This window comes from Carcharodon carcharias, chromosome 11 (genome assembly GCF_017639515.1).
Source record: "Carcharodon carcharias isolate sCarCar2 chromosome 11, sCarCar2.pri, whole genome shotgun sequence".
Taxonomy (NCBI): domain Eukaryota; kingdom Metazoa; phylum Chordata; class Chondrichthyes; order Lamniformes; family Lamnidae; genus Carcharodon; species Carcharodon carcharias.
In genome coordinates, this window is record NC_054477.1 from 59,994,475 (window position 1) to 60,018,347 (window position 23,873).

Below are 23,873 nucleotides of genomic sequence, written 5' to 3' on the forward strand. Positions count from 1 at the left end.
CAGATGATGATTTCTGGTTTCAGCTGCCTCGGCTCATTGAGAACGCTGGATTGAAGTATTTCAGTAAATGTTTCCCGCTGTGAGTGAGCAGCTTTCATGTTGGTCAGTGAAAGGCAGCAGAAAATGTGCAAGGAGGTAATGTGGATAAAGGAGATTTCCATCCATTCTAATTTACTGATATAAACCTGGCCAAAACAGCACACAGCATTAATCCATTACTTTTTTTTCAATGAAATATATGGCCTTCTTTAAATCAAAGCTCAGTGAAACATTTTAGAAAAATGGATAAAATATCAAATTAATATTCAAAGGGAACATTGCGATTATATTTTTTCTACGTTTCTCTCTGACTCTGCTGAAATTGTCAACTTAGACTGGGGCCTGATTTCACAGTTGGTGGCGGCAGCTTGTCTCTCACCATGTTTGAGTCCAAACAATGGAGTTCCCAATTTCCTCAGGGTGTGTTGAGCAGTATCCAGGGAAAGAGGGCAGAAGAGCCCTAGCCGAGACAGGCAATCAGGTCAAACCTGTAAACAGTGGTTGCCCTGCTAGAAGAGACACTAAAGGAAATTTCTGCAGGTGGTAGAGGCAGATATGTCAGAAAGAGGTAGGGCCAGCAGGAAGGAGCCTGGTGGAGTTCTTGTGACTCCTACCCTCTAAATTCTTAATGATTTAGATGCCAGTATCCTGGTCAATACAGGCTTGTGTCTCAAACATCCCAGAGGCCTGCCTACAGTATCAAGTGAATCAACCCTCTTATAAACTGCCAGTTTTTAAAATTATTTTAAGTTGGTTGTGCTTCTTTCCCCATATGTGGTTTGACAATGCCATGTATTCCTTCTCTGTTCCCAATGCGGGCCTCCAAGCAACGGCCACATGGGTACGGTACTCCTGAAAATATTTGTTACCTGATGCCAACTAAACTTAGGTACTCCAGAGGGATTGGGAATAGAGGTCACAGTGCTGCAAGTATTCTGAATTTTACCAGTTGCTATATGAATGTCTGACTGGCCAAAGGCTGCAATGATGGCACAATAACTAATCAGTGAGTTGACTCCCATTGCTTATCTTGCCAATTGAATACATACATATTAAACTATTCTGCATGTAATCACTGATAAATATATTTCTTGATCAATTTATTTCTCCTCCTCTATCGTCAGCTAGAGGAAGAGCCCATGAAGGTGATTGGCCACATAGGAGACAGGAAAGCAAATAGGGAAAAAAATGAGCAATTAAGAAAAACATATAAAAAATGTTTATAATTTCCATTTTATTCACTAAATGAAGAGCATATATCAAACTGTTCAATCAATTCAGAGAAAACAGAATAAAACTTGAATTCCACATTTTCAGCATACATGTCAAGAAAGATATTTCAATTTAGGAATAGAGCAACTGCTTCATTAAAGATAGTTTGCATTCACAATGTTAGAAGTGCAGGTTCCTTTAAGAGTAAACCAGGACAAGCTTCAGAGTGAATTGAGTGCAGGTGATGCTCATTGAAGCCTATACTTAAGAGCTCAGTTTTTCCCTAGAAGGGAGATTTTGCCTCTGGACAGGGAAAGGATCCAGAAGGGAAGAGTGGAAACTGGTATTTGTACTGAACTATAGTTTAACAATAAAACAGTTGTGATTCCCAGAATGTCTTCTGCTGCCTGATTCGGTAAATGGATATCCACCTATTAAGCATGCATTTCTTGGCATAGGACCATGATAAGCACCTTCCATCAGCACAGGCTGCTTGTAAAATCATGTCTGGTAGAAAATGAGTAATTGCGGTGTCATTCATTTTGTAGAGGTAAAATAATTTTAAATACATCAAGAATTTAAAAATGTAAATATTTTTACAATTTTCTGATTCCTGAGTTATGTGTAGATTATAGTAAATCATTAGCTGTGGAAAATTTCAATAGAAGTAAAAAGAAAATTTGGGAAGATTTGTTTTGATCAAAGTGGTTCAGAAAATAATCTTAGTTTTTCTTCTAAATGGCTTCCTTGAGTCTGCAACATGTATAACTGCAAACTGTGACTCAGGCATTGAAATGGAAAAAGTTTAAAAAACAAACACAAGCATTTTTATGATGAGGGAAAGGCCATTTCACTCCAGAAGGAATTTCATTTCTCCGAATGTTCCAAAACACTTTTCAGCCAATTAATTACTTGTGAAGCACGTTCACTGTTGTCTTGTAGGCAAATGCAGCAGCAAATTAATGCATCACAAGATCCCACAAACAACAGAGATAAAAGGCCAAATAATTTGTTTTGTTTGAGGACTAAAATTTAGCTAGGGCAATTTTTTTCCTGTTTGTTGAATGGTGCCATGGGATTTTTATATCTACCAGAACAGGCAGGCAAAGCCTTTGTTTAACATTTCATCTGAAAGACACAATCCAACATTGTAACATTCCTTCCTGAAGTGCCAGCCAAAGTTACACACTTAAATTTTTTGGTCGACTTGAACCTACAACCCGTGTGTGTGTGTGTGTGTGTGTGTGAGTGTGTATCATATTGTGTATATCTCTCCCTTTCCCCCCACCCCTAATCTAATTGTCTAGTGAATCATCCACTTTTACATCAACTTTGGTGAACTTCTTACAATAATCTTTTAAGCAGTCTTGCTCATTTTGATAACAACAGGAGATAAGCTCTGAAATGTTGTCCATACCAAAAAATAACTCATGTTGGGGTTTGGTAAATATTTACATTTTTTTCACAAAATGAGCACAATTTTCTCCCTCTCTTGAACTTGCTAACTGCTTCTGGAGATCCAGTCTACAGGCAGCAATCCTCCACTACCACATCCAAGTAATCAATCGTCAAGTGTGAACCCAAACAGAGATTTTTCAGGCTGTTGGACTTTGGGGGCATCACAGCTATGTCTGATTCTAGCTTCATCTCCCATTCACACGTGCATACTCTCCAGTAAGATTATTTCAGTACTGGTGAGGGACAGGTGCCTTGCCTGATCTTTTTGTCTCTTCTTTGGAGCAGGAATACTGAGCCATTTGCAGAACCTTTGGCAGGTACTCTACCAAAGCATACAATGTGCATAACCATTCTCATTCTGAAGGGTCCTGGTGTCCATGACCAAGTTTATATGACAATTATTAAAATGCTTTCTGATTTACCAGACAAAAAATATTTTGAGTGAGCTCAGGAAATTCCTGTCTGACTACTTGCCCATCCCTCAGGAAGCAATAAGCTGTTTCAGACACCACTTAACAGCCTAGCTGTATCAATCCAGTGTCCTGAGATGGGCAATTCTGAGATGAGAGAGTATCAATGGCAGTCACCCACTGTACAGACAAGGGCAAGTGAACATGGCAGTATGAGCTTCAAATATATGGCTGCCTGGTGGTGAGGTGACCTTTAGTATGCTTGAAAGATTGTTTGAAAAGTTCCAAAACTGAAATTTCAAGGGCTGTAATATTTAACCTTTAGTTATTTTTGTTCATGAATATATTTTTACTTATTGCAAATTCAGGACTTTCTTCGGAATATTCCTGGAAGCATCTTTTCTTCAGGCCTCTATGATGATTGGATGGCAGCGATAGAAAAGGGAAATCATGAGGAGAAGATAAAGGAGATTCAAAGGTTGGTAAAGTTATTTAATGGGAATGCCATTTCAGTGATGTATGGCTGCATGGGAAGCCAGTAGATCTTGAAACCAGTGAGGCAGATACAAGGAGGGAAGAGGGCTGTAGGATACTGAAAGCTGAGGATCCACAGACAAAAGCTGTGTTGCAAAAAAATAAGCTCCTCCGCTTCCAACCACGACACAAGGAAAAAATAGTCAATTATTCACTTAACACACAGCTCAGTAAATCTCTTATTATTCATTCATGGTGTGTTAGTTTCACTGGCATTTATTTCCCATCCCTAATTGCCCTTGAAAATATAGTGGTGAGAAGCCACCTTAAATCATTCCAGTCCTTGTGATGAAGGTCCTCCCATGGGGCTATTAGGGAGGAGTGCCAAGGTTTTGATCAAGCAATGATAAAGCAACAGCAGTATATTTCCAAGAATGGATGTGAGACTTGGGGAGGAACTTGGAGATCATGGTAAAACAAAAATAAAAATACCTGGAAAAACTCAGCAGGTCTGGCAGCATCTGTGGAGAGGAACACAGTTAACGTTTCGAGTCCGTATGACTCTTCAACAGAACTAAGTAAAAATAGAAAAGAGGTGAAATATAAGCTGGTTTAAGGAGGTTAGGGGGAGGTGGGACAGGTAGAGCTGGATAAAGGGCCAATAATAGGTGGAGATAGCCAAAAGATGTCATAGACAAAAGGACAAAGAGGTGTTAAAAGTGGTGATATTATCTAAGGAATGTGCTAATTAAGTGTTGGAAGCAGGACAAGCAAGGTACCCCCACTAGGGCTATCTGTACCTTGCTTGTCATGCTTTCTACCCTTAATTAGCACATTCCTTAGATAATATCACCACCTTCAACACCTCTTTGTCCTTTTGTCTATGACATCTTTTGGCTATCTCCACCTATCATTAGCCCTCTATCCAGCTCTACCCCCCTTAAACCAGCTTATATTTCACCTCTTTTCTATTTTTACTTAGTTCTGTTGAAGAGTCATACGGACTCGAAATGTTAACTGTGTTCCTTTCCGCAGATGCTGCCAGACCTGCTGAGTTTTTCCAGGTATTTTTATTTTTGTTTTGGATTTCCAGCATCAGTTTTTCGCTTTTATCTTGGAGATCATGGTGTTGGCTTTTGCCTGCTGCTCTTGTACTTCTAGGCAGTAGAGATCACGGGTTTGGGAAGTGCTGCAGTACATCTTGTAGGTAGCATACACTTTAACCATGGTGCACTGGTGGCTGTGGATAGGGTGCCAATCAAATGGGCTGCTTTGTCCTTGTTGCTGTCAAACTTCCTGAGTATTGTTGGAGGTGCTCTTACCCAGGCATGTGGAAAATGTTCTATCACACTCTTGGTTTGTGCCTTATAGATGGTAGACGGACTTTGCAGAGTCAGGAGGTGAATTACTCACCCCAGAATACCCAGCCTCTCACCTGATCTTGTAGTGAGTTCAAATATGGTAAGGCCATTGAATCTTGAGGCCAGGTGATTAGATTCTTTGTTGTTGAAGATATCCATTGCCTGGCACTTGCAAGGCATGAATGCTAATTGCCACTTATCAGTCCAATACTGAATATCGTCCAGGTCTTGTTACATGTGGGCACAGACTGCTTCAGTATCTGAGAAGTCATGAATGGTGCTGAACACTGTGCAATCATCAGCGAACATCCCCACTTCTGACCTTATGATGGAAGGAAGGTCATTGATGAAGCAGCTGAAGATGCTTGGGCCTAGGACACTACTCTGAAGAACTCCTGCAGCAATGTCCTGGGGCTAAGATGATTTGTCTCCAACAACCACAATGATCTTCCTTTGTGCTAGGTATGACTCCAACTACTGGAGAGTTTTCTTCTTGATTCACAATGTTACGACCGGTCTCTAGGCGAGGTACACCAATTTTTTATGATTCCAGATGAAATACCCCAAATTGCTAACTTCCCGAACAGGGCCACCAATTTTTTTATGCTCCTGGATGAGGAGGAATGAGCTGACTCCTCTTTGTTATTTGGCCCCCTCGGATGGTCACAACAAAGTAAATTTAAAAAATATCCCTTCCCTCATGGATACCTTTTCCCAGTCCAAATGTATTTATGTTTTAGGAGGAGCCAATTTAACCAGGCTTCCTTGAGTCAATGAAAGAATAAGTTTATTAGTTACTAAAAACCCAAGCAAAATAACAAAAACACAACACACATACACACAGATCAGAAATTAGAATTTGAGTCAAAAAATAAAAGTTTAAAAAGATATACGAATCAGTCTTTGGCTTTTCTGTGAGGAGTAGATGGCAGAATGTTGCGGCCGTTAGTATGGGTGATTCTGGTGCAGCTGCCTTTGGCATTTGAGCAATTGGTTTGGAGACACTTGGTTCAGCACGTTAGCTGAAGGAGCTGTGCTATTTTCTTCTTGACTGTGGCTTTCCTAACTTGCCTCCACTACAGAGCACCAGGAGAGGCTTTTACCTGCAAGCTGCTTGGACGCCTAGTTTCTGTTCTTCCGCTGTGACTCTCACAGCACACACTAGCACACCAGAACTAGATCACACAGGTCAGGTTTTCAGCTAGCTTTTTCACCCCTTTACTTGTGTATTCCTGGGAGGGACAAAACAAATATGTCTTTTATCCAGAATCTGCTTTCTTTCAAGTCTGACCATTTCTACATTCTGAGATATAACTCAACATGATGTGGTTTCTGCTGAGATGTGTAATTAGTTTCCATTGTTTCCGCAACCCCAGGAGATTAAAGTTCAGCCTTTTGCATTGCATCTCTTCCTTTCAAGTGTCTCTGTCTGAAGTAGGCCTGGACACCTTTTAGGTGCGACATTCCAAGTTGTCTCTGGACTAGTCGGTCAAATATAATCCACATGGAATTTTCCAGAAAGTGGATACTTTATATGCCTACTGTTGCTTGGATGTTTTTTTAAAAAACACGTCTTCCTTAAAAGGTTCAATATGCCCAAAATTAATTTGGGGCTGTGATCCGCTGCTGTTAGAAGATTGACTTCAATTTTACTAGGGTTCCTTGATGCCATACCTGGCCAAATGATGATGTGATTTTAAGGGCAGTCACTCATACCTCAGGTTTCATTGCCCATGTTTGACCTGATGCCATGATACTTCATGGGGTGCAGAATCAGTGTTGAAGGCTCCAGGTCTATTCCTTCTCAACTGTCTCCCACTGTACTGCCACCTTCGATAAGACAGGGCATACCCAGGAGTGTTGCTTGACTAAGCTGTGGGATGGGTCTCCCAATTTTGGCACAAGTTCCCAGATACTAGTGGGTGGACTTTCAGGGTTGACCAGGTAGGGCATGCCTTTGTTGTGCCTAACTCCGATGTCTAGGTTGATGCAAGGTGGTCAGTTCTGTTTTATTCTTCTGTTTTGTTGTGGTGGTTTGGTACAGCTGAGTGGTTTGCTAGGCCAGAGGACAATTAAGAGTCAACCATATGCTATGGATCTGGGGTGACATATAGACCAGACTGGCAGGTTTCCTTTCCTAAAGTCATCAGTGAACTAAATGTGCTTTTAACGGCAATCTGGTAATTGTGTCTCACCATTGCTGATGCTAGCTTTTTATTCCACATTTATTCAATGAACTGATTTTAAATTCCCCAGTTGCAATGGTGGGATTTGAACTCGAGTCTCTGGATCGTTAATCCAGGCCTCTGGGTTAGTAGTCCAATATATAAGTAAGCAAAGAGAAGATCTGGGTCTGAAATATGAACCATAGAACCATAGAAAAGTTACAGCACAGAAGGAGGCCATTCGGCCCATCTTGTCTATGCCAGCCCAAGGACACCCGGGTGCCCTTTCTAATCCCACCTTCCTGAGCCCTGCAGCTTATAGCACTTAAGAATTATCCACCAAGGGAAACAATTTTATCCTGTCCACTCTATCTATTACCCTCATAATTTTGTACACCTCAGTCAAGTCACTTCTCAGCCTTCTTTGTTCTCAGGAAAATAGACCCAACCTATCCAATTTCTCCTCGTAGCTACACTTTTCTAACCCTGTAAACCTCGTTTGCACTCTCTCCAGAGCTATTACATCCTTCCTGTAATGTGGTGACCAGAAATGCACGCAATACTCCAGTTGTGGCCTCACCAGTGTTTTATACAATTTCAACATTATATCCTTACTTTTATATTCTATACCTCTGCCAGTGAAGGAGAGCATTCCATATGCCTTCTTTACAACCTTGTCTACTTGAACTACTGCCTTCAGGAACCTGTGTACTTGCACGCCAAGATCTCTCACTTCATCTACCCCTCTTAGTATATTCCCATTTATTGTGTAATCCCGGTAACTGTTTGACCTTCCTAAATGTATGAACTCACACTCCTCTATATTAAAATCCATCTGCCACTTTACCGCCCATTCCACCAACCCATCTATATCGTTTTGGAGATTATGGCTATCCTCTACACTATCCACTACTCAGCCAATCTTTGAAGTATTTTACCTCCATTTTACAACAGAACTTTTAGTAAAGGCAGGCTATATAATTGTATAAACTGCATTTTTAGCCACAGTATGTGACTCAAACATAGGGGAATGTGACGATTGAGGGAATCCCAGAAACCTTGGGGACGCTGAGTTCCTCTCGTTATCATTTCCTCATTATCATTTTCTGTATCTCACCCAGCAGCTGGCCACGCTAGCTGCCAGGCAGGAAAGCCAATGACAGGAGGCTGCCGTGGCTTGTGAGAAATCTAACGACTTGGTAGGGAAGGGGTGGATCTGAGGTTGGTGGAGGGTTGTTAGATTTATCTCTGGAGTGAGTGGCTGTAAATCAACAAAAGCGAAGCCAAAGGTTTGCTCATGGGGCCAAAGGAAGCACTCCTATTTCTCCTGCTAGATCGGGCTGCTTCCATCTCCATTTAACCCCTGGATTTCCTGAGCTCTGGGAAACCCGTCCACAGCTGCTGAATTTAAATCGGGTTCCCAACTGGACTGTGTATTCAAATGCGTTGTTTAGGTGGACAGGCAGGAGAGGAGCCTTAAGAGACAATTGGATCAAGTGATTGAGTCGCTGTCTGCTAAATTTGAACAATGAGAGGGAACGAATTGAAGATGAGAAACGCAAAGGGGAGATAGCTAGCGGAGTGAAATGGGAGGAAGTCCAGGACAACTGATAAAACATCCCAAGGTGCTTCACAGGGTGTTAACATAACAAAGTTTGTCACTGAGCCACGTACGGAGATATTAGGACCAGTGACTATAAAGAAGCACCTTCAAGAGAGTGGGGTAGAGAAGTGGAAAGGTTTAGGAAGAGAATTCCAGAGCTGAAAGGCATGGCTGCCAATGGGGGAGCAGTGAAAGTTGGAGATGTGCAAAAAGCCATCATTGGCAGAATGCAGAGATCCAAATATACTTTTCAGCACCAACATGGCTGCAGGTGACTGCATCAGAAACTCAAATCTTCACAGTCACACTTGGTGGCATGAAACTGAAAGCAGATTCAACTAGTTTTTCTGGTGTTAATTCTCAATATACAAAGTTGCAGCTGTTTTGGCATTAAAGGTTGGATGAGATTTAACATTTTTAAAAAAGACACTTTATGACATTGCCACCTAGAGGTGTAACAAGTACTGCAATTAAATGACACTTATGGAATTTTCCACTGATTAACCTGACATAAGCGTTTCAATGTGTTTTGAGAAGACCCTCCCAGTAATTCTAATATGTATTAGAGTGTCGGGTTGTCTCTAACTTTTAAATACAGCAGTTGTGCCTCAGTGGTGTAAAAATATTAATCCAACAATAGTAATTCCCAGTAGCACTCACAGCAGAGGCTCTTCGATATTCAAATCTTTTTAACTTTTCAGCAAATTAACAAATTTTTGTCATAACAAGACTTCATTGTATAATCCTCTTTACAACTAAAAAGAGACATATCTGCATGATTCCGTGATCCACAACGGGAAGTTGTGCTCCCCATAGCATGCCTGAGGAAAGGAGTGGAGGCCCGTTTTTTCCCCTGATTTGCTCTCTGAGTATCACTCCCCACTTCGAGCATTGGATTGCAGAATTACTTCTGAAGGACTGAAAATAAAAATAATATCTCAGACATATTAAATGATAAAGAAAGCAAGTGCAAAAGTAATTTCTAGAAGTATTCATTCTTATGGTGTAAGAATTCTTGATGCCTCTACTAGAAGGGAAAAATATCACTGATCAATTAAAAAGTTGGCCCTTCCTGTCTTCCCTAAAGTGACAGTGTCATCCAGAGTCTTTCAATGTTCTGATTTAACTTTTCATTTTCTCCAGATTGCTGGAGCAACTTCCAAAACTCAATACCCTCCTCCTACATCATGTGTTTAGAGTGCTTCACAACATTGAACAGCAGGCTGACGAAAACCAGATGAACGCCTTTAACTTGGCAGTCTGCATCACGCCCAGCATCTTGTGGCCTCTCACACCCTGCAGTCCCAAGATAGAGAGCGAGTCAACAAAAAAGGTGAGAGGTTGTTACTGCCAACAGTCAGGTGATCACAAGGTGGTGTGACACACAAAGCTCACAATGAAAGCATTGTGTAAAGTGTTCCAAATCATGCTGTGCTTTCAGTGTACGAGATCGTTTAACAATTTTACCAGATTCTCAACATCTACATTTATTTAAGTTGCTCATCTATCACATACAGTGGAACCCTGTTTCATTTAACACTGAGGCCAGAAGAATTTTTTGTATGTAATTTGAGTCACATAAGGTACAAAAGGTTGAGTCAATGTTACTGTTAAGAACATGGGGAAAAGGGAAATCTGATTACATCAGGGAATACAGCCATTGAAAATAAATAAGCTTCACTTTAGGTTGTGCTATTGAATAAGATAAGTACATTTAATTTTATCTTTGCTTCATTTTCCTTAATATGTAAACTTAAGATGTTGACTGCTTCAGGAGCAGGAAGGACGCCATTAGAGAAGATATGCTTTATAGCCTGGCTAAAATGTCTGAAATTATTATTGCTTGCTGCTTACATAATATTGCCCTGTAAAGAAGTTTCCCATGGAGCAAGCAGCAATCAGTGAGGAAAGTGACCCCAACCAGAAAATTCTCAGCTGTAAGGCATAAATGATGAAAACATTCAAGAGATAAGTTATTTGCATATGTTCCCAATATCCTTGCCAAATAAAGCATCACCTCTACTCATTCCAGTAGTACCTCAAAAGTCATGAATAACACAGCATTTTCCCCCAAGTAACTTGCCTCACACCAAAAGAACTATTAGTGTAGTCATTGAAAGATTGTTTCCCCTGATTGGCAAATTGGTAACAGCAAGATATCATCTCAAGATCAAAAGAACATGGGAGGGAAGTTAGAAGACATTTTCACACCATGAGTTATTATGTGGAATACTTTATCACAAGTGATTATTGAGGCAGAGACTAGAACATCCATTAAATAGAAATTGGGTAAGGATTTGAAAAGGGAAAATATAAAAGGAAAGGGCAGGAAAATGTAGAAGGTGCTAATAGTGGTACAGGTGCAGAATTCCCCATACAACACATCAAAGCTAGTACAATCCATCCCAACTATCAACCCATAAGGAGGTGAGGTTTTGTCAGGATCAAGCATTTTGTAAAATTGTTAATGATTATCATACACACTGATCAAAAATAAATGAATTTAAACTCAGAAATGCAAAGAGTTTTACGTAATTGAAATATGACCAAGGATGGAGACAAATGCTGGTCTCACCCAGAGCAATCAATTGTTAGTTACTCGGTGAGCATAAAACATTCACTTCAAAGCTTCTTTTTGTTGTTTCAATGAAAAGGTAAAATGGAATATGTGCTACAGGCTAAATATTGAAGAAATGGTCTATGTAGTGAATAGAAGTCTGTTTATAGAGTTGTCCCTATTGCTTAGAAGTTAAATAGACAAGGAAGAGCAGTGGTTCAGTCTCCATCTGTACTGTCAGCAGTTCCAGAATTAGTACTGCAATTAGCCTCAATGTTACCCCAGGATATTTAGCCAGGATTCCCAATGCTTTTTGGCATCTATTGATCCTTGTTGCAGGAAAGAAATAGTGTCTGTGTTTAAGTGAGGAATGGAGAAGATTGAGAGAAGTTGCATTTCTCTTCCTTTTCTTGAACTGGAAGAGCAGCATCCTGGGTATCTGTTCCTTGCAGCCACTTGCAATTGTTCTCCAGTATTATTCATGGACTAAATGAAAGAGTAACTCAAGACAATGACATTGAAAACAAGTTGTAGTTTCTTTAGAACCTGCCATTTCCCTTCAGGAAACTCAGCAAGAAACAGGGACAGGGCCGCCGCTCTGCTTGCGGGTGGGACGGCTCCAATAATTGAGAGGCCTCTTCAAGGGTGATGGTCTATTCATATAATGTGGGATCACTCCTGTTCCAATAGCATACATTTATGTTTCAAACTTTAGCAGCATTACAATTCTGCAATTCTAAATGAATAGAGGTCAGCCTCTGCAGAAGAAAAGTGATGGACAATCGTCTGATTACCTCACTACCAAGAGATTAATTAAATCAAGTATTTTAATTTAAAAGTATATTTGGAAAGAATTGAGGGTAAAGTATGGCAAGGGAAGAAAACAGACAGAAGTGGGTCTGTCACCACTGATTACACACTCAGCCCAATTTTCCTGTTCATTGCACTCAATGCACTAATATGCATTGGGGTGGTTCTGAGCAATCCTATAGTATTGAGTGGACCTACATTCTTGAAGACGCTCTGCACTATTGGAGAAGTCTGATCACTGCAGACAGCCGATTTGCTCATACCGTCCTTGTGCCCCTGCCAAAGCTGAATTTTACTCCCAATGTGTTTTCCCTTTACATTAGGTGAATTTGAAGAAAATTATTTGATTGTAGGACATGGTTAAACAACATCCATATTGTGTGAATTATTCCCAATTTCAGCTTTTCACACATTCTGAAGACTCAAAACTGTGAGAAGCAAGTTTAATGTTTATATGGTTAGCCTTAAATTGCTTTGGGATTTCAAGTATCTATATTTTTGAAGCAAGCCAACTAAAATATTTTTTCCAAGAATTCTCTACTTGTTTTTGTACAGCTCTGCTAATGGGGAATGTGTAGGTTAACAGCACTTGGCTTCTCTTTGCTTCAAGCTTCATATTGTGGCTTGAAGGGACGTGCCACATCTGCTGCACTACCTTCCTACTTTTGGAAAAGGCAGAACAATTGCGCATTTGACTCCGTGCAAATGCTCCGTGTCCTGCTGTCATCTGATTGCTGACAATGTGAAGCATGTGGTGCCAGCATGAGTTCTTGGAGCAGAATTTTACAACAATGAACTCACACTTCTGGCCTTTCGCCTTCTGCAGGTTGCCTTGTTTGTGCAGTTTCTAATCGAAAACTGCTGCAGGATCTTTGGAGATGCCTTCACTTCCCCTTTTGGAGCGTTATCATCAAGGAAGTGTGAAAGTAGAGATGATGGGTCAGGTAAAGAAGCTGTTATCCTGTCAACAATATTTAAAATAATGCCACATAAAGTAATTTTTAAAAACAAATTTGTGTTTAGATCAAGGGTCACAATCAACCTACAATTAATCACTGATTTTCCTTCCCTCTGGCACGAGCCTATACAATGATGAAGAATATTTTTCCTGAACTACCTTATGGCACAAAGTTACAAATAACAAGCAAGTGATCCTGGGTATTGCAGATCACCTTTAAATTTTTATTTTATTTACCAGAGAACATGGGATTGCTTATAAGCTGCTTACCTGAAATTGACTGATTCAGTGGCGTTTCTAGGAGCATACCTGCAGCAATTCCCCCCAAGGCTGGTAACTGATGCAAAATTAACTAGATGACCAGCTGAAGAATAACATTAAAATAAGTAGAAATTTCTTAAAGGAGAGAATGTTTAGACCTTTCACTATATTGGCGTACCAAATGCAGAGGAGGGGCACCATTGTGATCTGATGTACCAAACACAGTATTGCACCAAATACAAAGGCCCCTATCACTGTATTAAGGCTTATTAAAATGTTATGTAGAAATGTAATTATATACAGATTGAAAATTCTCATTTTGTCGTTTTCTTTTGAAATGGTGTTCATCACTAAAGCAGAATTTTAATCCTGAGAATGAGGAAGCTGGCATGATTTGTCTGCAGATTCTAGCTGCACTCCTTTTCTGCATCTTAATGACCTAGAGAGCTCTGGTAACTAAAGCAAAAACTTAGCGAAAGCCTTTTGTATAATGCAATGAAGGTCATGTTACATAAGGTAGTCTTATGTGCTGGCTGTGGGTAACCTACTTATGGACATCAATATCACATGCAAACTTGTACTGAGTAGAGCAGGAAAGAATTCTGACTTCTTAAAAATTAGTTTATATTACAGCATCAGCCTTGATCTTTGATAATGCTCTTACCTCTTGAGTCTGAAGGCCATGGGTTTAACCTCCACTCCAGAGAGTTGAGCACATAATCTAGGCTGGCACTCCAGTGCAGTACTAAGGGGTCCTATACTGCTGGGGGTAGTCTACCAGATGAGAGGTTAAACTGAGGTCCTAACTCCCACCTCAGGTGAATGTAAAAACCCCATGGCATTATATGAATCTTATGTGAATCCTCAGCCAACATAGCTAAAACAGATTATCTGGTCGTTTATTTCATTTCCATTTGTGGAAACCTGCAGCATGCATATTGGCCTCTGTGTTTCCCTACATTACAACAGTGACTGCACTTCAAAAAGTCCTTCATTGGCTCTAAAGCATTTTAGGATATCCGAGGATGTGAAAAGTTTTATAGGAATGCAGGTTCTTTATTTGCCAGGAAAAAAATCAATGTTATCTGAGAGTTTCAAGATTATGAAGAATACTTGGCCTAAGCAAAATGTTTATGATAGTGGAGGATTCAAATACTAAGGTCCACATTTGGAAACAAGAATTAGGAAGGGAAGTTGGGAGGAGCATGTTCATCCAAAGGCAATAGGCTTGTTGTATAAATTAACAGGACTGATGATTGAATGGATTTAGTAAATTATTACAAGGAGGAGTTAAGTGCATCTCTCAAGTTAGGAAGGGAGAGATATGAGAAAATGGAATATTGGGGCTGATCTATTATAAAAGGACAGCCTTTTAGGGACAAATGAACTTATCTTATTCTTTATAGTTCTTCTGTTATAACACTGTCAGACAAAAGTTTGTTTTCTACTTCCTCTTGCAGATCTCTCTTCAATTCAAATGCATGACTCCTCTTATGATAGTCTGGAAAATGAGCTCAATGATGATGCTGATTCTCCATCATCTAACCTAATAGCAAAGAGAAATGAAGACAATCGAAGCAGGGACTCTGTTCTGACCTGGAGTGACTGTGATCTTGATCAACCTGAAGATGAAGGAAGTCATGTAAAGGTTCCAGCTTCCCAGAGTAAAAATGTGAGCTGTCAGTTTTCTAAAAATGACCTCCTGGGCTCCATCATTTATGGATACTCCACTTGTGAGAGGCTCAAAGGCTCCAGAAGAGACAGACGGTGTTCAGAGCCCAATATATTTCCTCCTGGTTCACAGTTTTCTCAACTTTGCCAGAATCATGAGATTATGGTCCGTAAAACTAGTTGTGATGCTGTCATGACGCAGTCGGATGAGAACTACCTTGCTCAATTGCAAATGCTACAGATTGAGGGCCAGAAACTCATAAGCAACAACCTACGCAAGGGCTTTGACCTGGACAAGCCCAGCAACGGCAGTCATAACGTTGCACAGAAAGGGGCAAACTGCAGTAACCAACTTCAGCCACCTCCACCCCTCAAACTTAATATCCCCTCAAAGACTAGCAGCTCTAGTTTGTCTTCGCCTGGCACTTCACCCTCAGGCTCCTCGCTGAGCTCACTTGATGGTGCTTTCACACATAACACAGAATACTATGTGTTCGGCCCAGCTGAAACCTTCTCACCATCCTGTTCTGCCATGCAGGATCAGAAAGGCCAACCAGCTCTGCTAGCTAGCCCCAGGATCTTTAAATACTTTTCTGGCCGCCTATCTCCTGTTCAGGGTCCTGACATAGTTATTACTTCCTCCTCCAGTGCAGTAGAAAAACACAAGAGAACTACTAGTGTGATCGAGGAAAGCTCTAAATGCATCAATGAGAAGGGCCCAGTTACACTGCATCCCAATAGCTGGTTGAAGAAAAATGGAAGCTGGACACTTAGAAGAAAGGAGAAAGGACAAAAGCTTAAAGGCAGGCGTGATCCACCCTTTGCAGATAAAGAACTGGCCTATGGCAAATTAGCTGCTTCCCCAGTGACTGCAGAAGGTATGGCTCAAAATGTGAACAGAAGCCAATCAGGTAAACCACATTCCTTTCACGAGCCAATCAGGTCACCATTGCAAAATACAGTAGCCAAGGGAAAAGGATTGATGGTCCAGTCTTCAAAGCTTTTCCTCCAACAGGGACATTCTGATTCTCAGGAACTTGAGGACAGCTCCATTGCTTGTGGATCTCCTCCTTTGAGTACAGCTGATCAGATTCCTTCAGGACAGAGTGAACTTAATCAAATTCCTCGGACTGTCTTTTATGGGCAGAATTCAGAGTTATGTCTTCAGTTGACACCATGTCAACAGTCACGCTCATTCATGCTGGGAGAAAGGTTTGCCCAAAGAAAAACTAATCAACGCACGTCTGAATTGGTAACTCCTGCTCACACAGACCCTCAGAGCCCTGGGGAGATCTGTGAGAATGTGCCTAATACAGTTCTATCTACAAAAAGGGGTGGGATGCTCCAAGAGAAGAAACCATTTGCATCAACAAGTGGACCATACACAACTGAGCAGGAGTTTCATAGTAGGTGCTCCATTGCGCTTTCCCATAGTGCAGCTAAAGCAGTTAAGGATTATTTTTTTCAGATCGATGCTGAGAACTGTTTGATAAAAACACAAGAAGTGACTGATGCCATGCTCCAGAGCAAGAAGGAATGGCAAAAGAAGTGCTGCAGTGATCCAAAATTTGAAGACTTTGAACAAGTGTTTTTCTCCGAGGAGTCTTATGTGTAAAGACTTGTTTGGAAATGGTGTCATATTATTTCTTTAAAAATTTATTTGAAAATGTCAACTCTGGTTCAATTCAAGCTGCATTATAACAGTACAACATTGCTCGTAACACAGTCTAAATAGCTGTGAGTACATTTTTTGGGGTAATGTCAAATTTGACTTTTTACAGGTATGTTTTATGATATTTACAGCTGTTGTACAAAGTAATCTTGTCCTCTGCAAAACAAAAAAATATATACATTTAAAAAAACATAAATTGTTTAGAAATACTATTATATTCTAAAAATAATGGCTGCTAAGTGGGGATATGCAAAGAACTGTTCTGACACTTCTGCCCTACCCTGAAATAACATTAGAGAGGATATATATGAATTATCAACATTGGCTCCCAGACCCACACCCAGTGAAATAACATCCACCCCCTTGGCTACAGAAAAGTGAATGCATTGAACGGTGTGTTCTGTGGCAATCTTCCATCCTGTTGCGCTGTGGTGGCTGACTCTGTGTTAAGAATCACCTGGTGTGGCCCAGCAATCTCATTCTGGCATAACAGTCTCTGCTGCACTTGCTGCAGAGGAAGAGAATGGGCTGAGAAGGTGCATAATGTGCTGGCCCCTGTTTCTCTGGGCCCTCTTCTCAGCCAGTTGAGCTTTCATTTTCTGCTCGCTTCCTCCAATGCACTTCCAAACAGTCAACCTCCAGAATTCATGGCCGTCAGCGACTGTCTCTGACAGTTGTCAGTTTGTGTCATCCCTCACTTGCAGGTGTCCTGGTAGCGGAGATATGGACACCCAGGGGGTCATGACCCAGTAGCCAGTTCACTGTACAGAAGGTCTCTCTTGGTATTACAGCTGTCATCCATCCGATGAGTGTGACTTGAGCCAGCACAGACCTCGTTAGCTTAGCAATGAGTGTATGCTGCTGATGGAATTAGCATGCTCAAGGACCTCTGAGTTGGTGATCTTGCCCTGCCAAGAGATTCCAAGGATATGTCTGAGATGGTGAACATGAAAACTGTTGTCTTTTCTCCTGCCTAGCACATATTGTCCAGATCTCACCACCTTCGAGGCTGAGGATGTAGGCTTGGTAGACACTTGGTAGCAATATAAGTACATTGATATTTCAATGCACCAAGCATGGACTAACTGAGCATGAATTCCGACCTTATATTTCCACAAAATTGGTAAGCTTGAAATCTAGGCTGCAACAACATAGAAGTTATTGTGGGACTAGGTCAGACGGTTCCCTTTGCAGGGAATGGAGGAAATCAGATACAATTTACCCTTGAGCCCTGTCATGCAACATCTGGCATCATTTTAAGAGTCTGGGAGCTGGCTGCCTTCTGTCTGACCCATTGGACAAGGAGCAGTGCCTGATAAGGAGAAAGCTTAGGGACTGAAAATAAATTTTAAAATAAACTTACAAATCATCTCTATTTAAACATATGTATTCTGCTTAAAATGCAACAATTACATCTATTTTCATGTAGACATATGGAAAAAAGCATAATCTGAAAGGTATGAATGCAATAGGCTAAGTCTGGTTTGTTTTGTATTCTACATGGTTGCTGGGTTAGTCCATTATTTATATCACAGTTTGAATTCATGATGTTATCATGAGTTCATTTCTTAGCATATCCTGCCAAAGATTTAGATATGTTGTACAACCAGGTTGCCTAGATGATAGATTCACATTTTTATTTTACCTGAACCCTCCTGACTGAAATTTTGCTTTGCATCTGGCTAATTATTACAGATTTTGAGCACTTTCTCCTTTCCTCCTTTTATTGAAGCACTTTTAGTAACATAAAGCCAAATCTGTGATTGCACTGTTTCTTTCCCAGAGAATTTCATTATTCTGTTTGATGTAGATTTGTTCAACTTCTCTCATCATCTTTCCCTCTCATTCAGAGTCCCTGCACCTGTGAGCCAGTGCCCTGGGACTGGCTTAGAAGAAGAGGTCTTTAGTCAATGAACTGCTACAATACATTGTAAATAATTTTAAATTAAGTAGGAAAATGATAAATAATTGAAAATAGACAATGTGTCATTTGTTTATTAAAAGTTAAATATTGTAGCTTTAAAATGCACCGTTTGTGGTCCATAAGCGATAATATTTATTTCCTTTTTAAAAGACCTGCTAACAATATTAGGCTAAAGTACATTAATGTGAGAGCTGCTGCTGATATGTGTAGGATGGGCTGAGCATTATATTATCGGTGAAATTGTTTAATTGCTTGCTCCTGTGTTTGAAGTTAATGCTAGTTTTACCATAAATTGAAGACAATGATTTCCAGTTTAAAAAGCTCCTTTCCTGATTTTGAGCTCATTTGACTGGACTACAGATTGGAGTCAGTGCACGGAATTTGTGATTGTCATGATTTTTCCAGTCAGGTGACTTGGAATTCTCCAGTGTGCGCTTTCATTGAATGGGGCTCCATACCCAAAAGTGGCCCTACAGGTAGAAGCCATAATCTCCATTTCATGCTGAGTTAATTGATCTCCATTGTAGCAGTGTCTCTCTACAAAGGGGGTAAATCAATCTGTTCCTTTTCCAAATTGCTATGACCCTCGACTGGAAATATATATGTATGCAAGATGTGTGAGGAAAGAACTGGTTATGACACTTCCTATTGGCCAAATAATCTGAAAAATCACTGTCAAGACTCGCATGAATAATGGCAGCCAGGAAAGGTACTGCAGGGGCTGGGATGGGTTGGTGACCAATGATTGCAGAACTGTACAAAATATCAACTGGTTATTCTGGAGATGAAGATAAGGAGGAGAGAGGAAAACATTGATAAACAGAAAAATGAGGGTACGGCTCTCAACTCATGATAGAAATGGCAGCTGATGGTAGAGGAACATTTACTCTTGCAAATAAAACATTCCATGAACAAAATCAAATTATTCTCAGTTCATGTTATGGTGCTCCCACTCTTAAGGATACAATTTTTTTTATATTAAGTACACTGTAACCTCTCCAGTCTGGAATACTTGGGACCACGTTTTTTCTGGATTTAAGAATTTTCTGGATTATAGGATGATAGAATGCCTAACCACAAGTGTGTGAACTGGAAAACACCCTAGATATAAATATTTACCTAAAGCATAAAGCACTAATAAAACTTTATAAAGCAGTAATAAAAATTGCTTTATTTACCCAAATAATGTATCTTCCAGTTTTCCCTCTCCTAATGTACTGTACTAAAATGATGCTGATGGCATCGAGGGAACAGGTGATTCTCCTCAAAACATTTCCGGACAATTGTTGTTTCCGAACAATATATTTCTGGTCTAGAGAGGTTACAGTGTATAATGTTTTATTTTATGATCCAACAGGGTTATTAGATAACGAGTAAAATAGCCTTTGATTCGATACCACTGATACTTAATAATGTGCTACCAATCAGATGGTGCAATTGGCAGCTCTTAGTTTAAGACTTGAATATTGAGTTATACATGATGCTGCCCTGAAACCATTCTGCAGCTCAGTGCTAGAAAATGTATTGACAGCTCCAAAGCTTAGAGGAGAACCGACCTGAGGGGGTGGGATGTAAGAAGGGCTCATGGAACTTATCCGCACCAATCCTGCTGCAGCTTTCTGGGGTTTTTGATCTTAACCTGTTCATCTAAGCAAGTGAGAGGGACATTCGCTGGAAGCCAGCAGGATTTTTCCACAAAGCAAGTTTAGGCCTTTAATGCTCTGGGCTCCTCCCCTCTCCCCCTACTGTCAGGCCCTCTCATACCTTCTCCCAAATCTTCTCCCAACCACTTGACTTCTAAGAATCATTCCTTTGGATCCTCACTAGTGGGCTTCCTCTATCCAATGTCTAATACCTGCCCATTGACCTGCTGGATTCAGGCAAGAGACTGATGAGAGTTGCAATCTCCTGGCTCTCATGCCACCAAGGTTTGCTGCCAGCCCCAACCCCCAAAAGAGTACCTTTCTTGACAGATGCATTATAATTACTGGGATCCCGGTCCACCATCATATTTTATAAGAACTGTTCTCCCAAGTCATGTCAGTGTGACATTTAACTGCAATGATTTCTACCTCTGTTTCATTTTGTTGTGGTGTCAACAATGCATAGTCTGAACAAAACTTCATTTTACTTTATACATCACTTTCAGCTGATGAAAGGCTTTGTCAAAACACAAAATTTGCCAAACAAATGCCTTTAACTACTGTCAGATCTATACTTTTTGCATTTAGTCGTGTTCCAGTTTTATATGGTATCGTGGCATTTTAGTAGACGTTCACAGCCAGGTTATAATACTGCAAGTATTTTTATTTTTGAAGAATACAACATTGACATTTTGATGGCGTGGATTTAAATGATTGATGTATATTTGTGGATTTTTTTGACAAAAAGTCACCTCCATTTGCTCTGTAATTAAATAATTCTGAGGCTAATGAATAAATGATTTTACACATTATTTGCTTTTACTATTGCATTAAAAGCAACAAAAAGGGGAGTTATGTGCTTTTGTGTCGTTACTATATTGTATGTATTCCATAGACATGGATACCAGTAAATAGAAAAGGCACATTTCCCTTCTTTGAAATGCTTAATGACAAATATACTCCTCTTTAAGTGTATCAATGTGATTTTATTTATACAATAAAGTGAGTCTGAACTTTCAGAAAACATTTTGCATTTCTGTTTTTAACTTTTTAGCTTTTCAAGGAAATTGTATTCATTCTGTATAGTTAATGCATGTCCCACTTTGGAGGCATTAGAGCTTTTGCTAATTATTTTATTCAGTTTTCAGTTTTGATTGTTTCTGCATGCTCTCTCCATAACCATTGGATTCTGCCTGATCACCATCAACTCCCACCTCCCCCACACTCCTCGGCCCCCACCTATCACCCAGACCACCACTGGACCACTCTGCAATCGGAACTACCCCTGAGACCACCCCATTGCCCCAACCCAAGACCCATCTGCACTTCTCAGCTGTGGCCTCGTGTTCCAGGTTTCCCCATCTTAAAGATCTCTAGCCTGTCTATCAGGCTGCCCAAGACAGAAAAATGAAAAAAATAAATAAATAAAAGGCTATCCATTCAGCTGGGCTTCCCAATCACAAAACAGATTGTTTTCACCTGCGCCTGCCTCTCCACTCCATTGAATGCACACCCTGGCTAAAAATCTTTGTACCAGGTGTAAAATTTTAACAACCTGTACCAGAAGCAGAGCAGACAAACTGCACCGTTGGCTGAACATATGCAACCTGCATTTATGTAGTACCTTGAACCCTGTAAAACTCCCAAGGAACTTTACAGGAAGATTTTTAAAATAATGAGCCACTTCAGGAGATATTAGGTCAGGTGACCCAAAACTCAATCAAACAGGTAGATTTTAAGGAGCATCTTAAAGGAAAAGAGAGCTTGGCCTAAATAGCCAAGTAGTTATGGTACTGGGTTTGTAACCCCAAGATCAAGAGTTCAAATCTCACAATGGCAAACTATGAAACAATGTAACTTCATCTGAAACAGATGGAAACGGGTTTGTACTCGAAAGAGTTACAAGGTTAAAGGAAAAGAGAGAGGTAAAGAGGTAGAGAAGTTTAGGAAGGGAATTCCAGAGCTCAGGGCCTAAGCAGGTGGAGCATGGTCACCAATAGTGAAGTGAAGGGAAGTGATTAAAATTGGAAATGTTCAAGAGGCAGGAATGAGAGGAACTCAATGCAGCAAGAGGTTACAAAGGTAGGGAGAGGTGAGGCTTTGGAGGGACTTGAAACTGAGGATGAGAAGTTTTAAGTCGAGGCTTTGCTAGACTGAGAGCCAATGTAGGTCAACAAGCAATGGTGACTGAGTGAATGGAACTTGATGTGAATTAGAATGCAGGCAGCAGAGTTTTGGATCATTTCAAGTTTATGAAGGGTTCAAAATAGACTGGCTGGGAGAACATTAGAATAGTCAACTTTAAAGGTAACAAAGGGTTGTCGTGGTTCTTAGCAGCAGATGGGCAGATAAGTGGCAGATAGAATTTAACCCTTAAAAGTGTGAGGTGATACACTTTGGAAGGAGTAATTTGACAAGTATTCAATGAGTGGCATGACACTGGGAAGTTCTGAGGAACAAAGGGACCTTGGTGCGTGTGTCCATAGATCTCTGAAGGCGAAAGGGCATGTTAGTGGGGTAGTGAAAAAGGCATATGGGGCACTTCCCTTTATCAATCGAGGCATGGATTACAAAAGTAGGGAGATCATGTTGGAGTTGTATTGAACCTTGGTGAGGCCACAGCTGGAGTACTGTGTGCAGTTCTGGTCGCGACATTATAGGAAGGACGTGATTGCACTGGAGGGGGTGCAGAGGAGATTCACCAGGATGTTGCCTGGGATGAAACATATAAGTTATGAAGAGAGGTTGGATAGACTTAGGTTGTTTTTGTTGAAGCAGAGAAGACTGAGGGGTGACCTGATCGAGATGTACAAGATTATGAGGGGCATGGACAGGGTGGATAGGGAGCAGCTGTTCCCCTTAGTTGAAGGGTCAGTCACGAGGGGACATAAGTTCAAGGTGAGGAGCAGGAGGTTTAGGGGGGATGTGAGGAAAAACTTTTTTACCCAGAGGGTGGTGACAGTCTGGAATGCACTTCCTGGTAGGGTGGTGGAGGCGGGTTGCCTCACATCCTTTAAAAAGTACCTTGATGAGCACTTGACACATCATAACATTCAAGGCTATGGGCCAAGTGCTGGTAAATGGGATTAGGTAGGTAGGTCAGGTGTTTCTCATGTGTCAGTGCAGATTCAATGGGCCGAAGGGCCTCTTTTGTACTCTGTGATTCTATGATTCTATGAGCTGAAGCAGGGCTGGTGATGGGCAATGTTATAGCGATGGAAGTAGGTGGTCTTGTTATTGGAATGGACATGTGTTCAGAAGCTGGTCTTGGGGTCAAAAAGGGGGCCAGGTTTGAAAAAGGGCTTGTTTAGTCTCAAACGATGATCAGGGAGAGGATGGAGTTGGTGACTAGGGAAAAGAAACAATGGCTTTGATCCTCCTGATTTTTAGATGGAGGAAATTTCTGATGATCTGGCATTTATTCTTGGACAAGCAACTTGACAATTTTGAGATAGAGCTGGGTGTGGTCACTATTTGAAAAATTACATTTTGTATTCGAGCAATGCCGCCAAGGGACAACGTAAAAGAGAAATGGATTGGGCCAAGGGTAGATCCATGGGGATTCAAGAGGTAATTGTGCAGGAGCAGCAGGAGAAGCCTTTGTAGGTTACTCTCTGATTGCAACTGGATAGTTAAGAATGGAACCAGGCAAGGG

General features: G+C 40.7%; 1 protein-coding gene across 2 annotated transcripts in view; it reads left to right on the forward strand.

Moving 5' to 3' along the window:
- Positions 1 to 21,237, forward strand: part of LOC121284249 (rho GTPase-activating protein 20-like) — a 114,966-nt gene extending 93,729 nt beyond the window's left edge. For both annotated transcript variants that reach the window (XM_041199572.1, XM_041199573.1), the window contains 4 exons: positions 3,488 to 3,597; positions 9,866 to 10,055; positions 12,916 to 13,033; positions 14,769 to 21,237. In XM_041199572.1, the coding sequence (XP_041055506.1) occupies positions 3,488 to 3,597; positions 9,866 to 10,055; positions 12,916 to 13,033; positions 14,769 to 16,594 (2,244 nt within the window). In that variant the 3' untranslated portion in view covers positions 16,595 to 21,237. The remainder of the gene's footprint in view (positions 1 to 3,487; positions 3,598 to 9,865; positions 10,056 to 12,915; positions 13,034 to 14,768) is intronic.
- Positions 21,238 to 23,873: the final 2,636 nt, after the last annotated feature.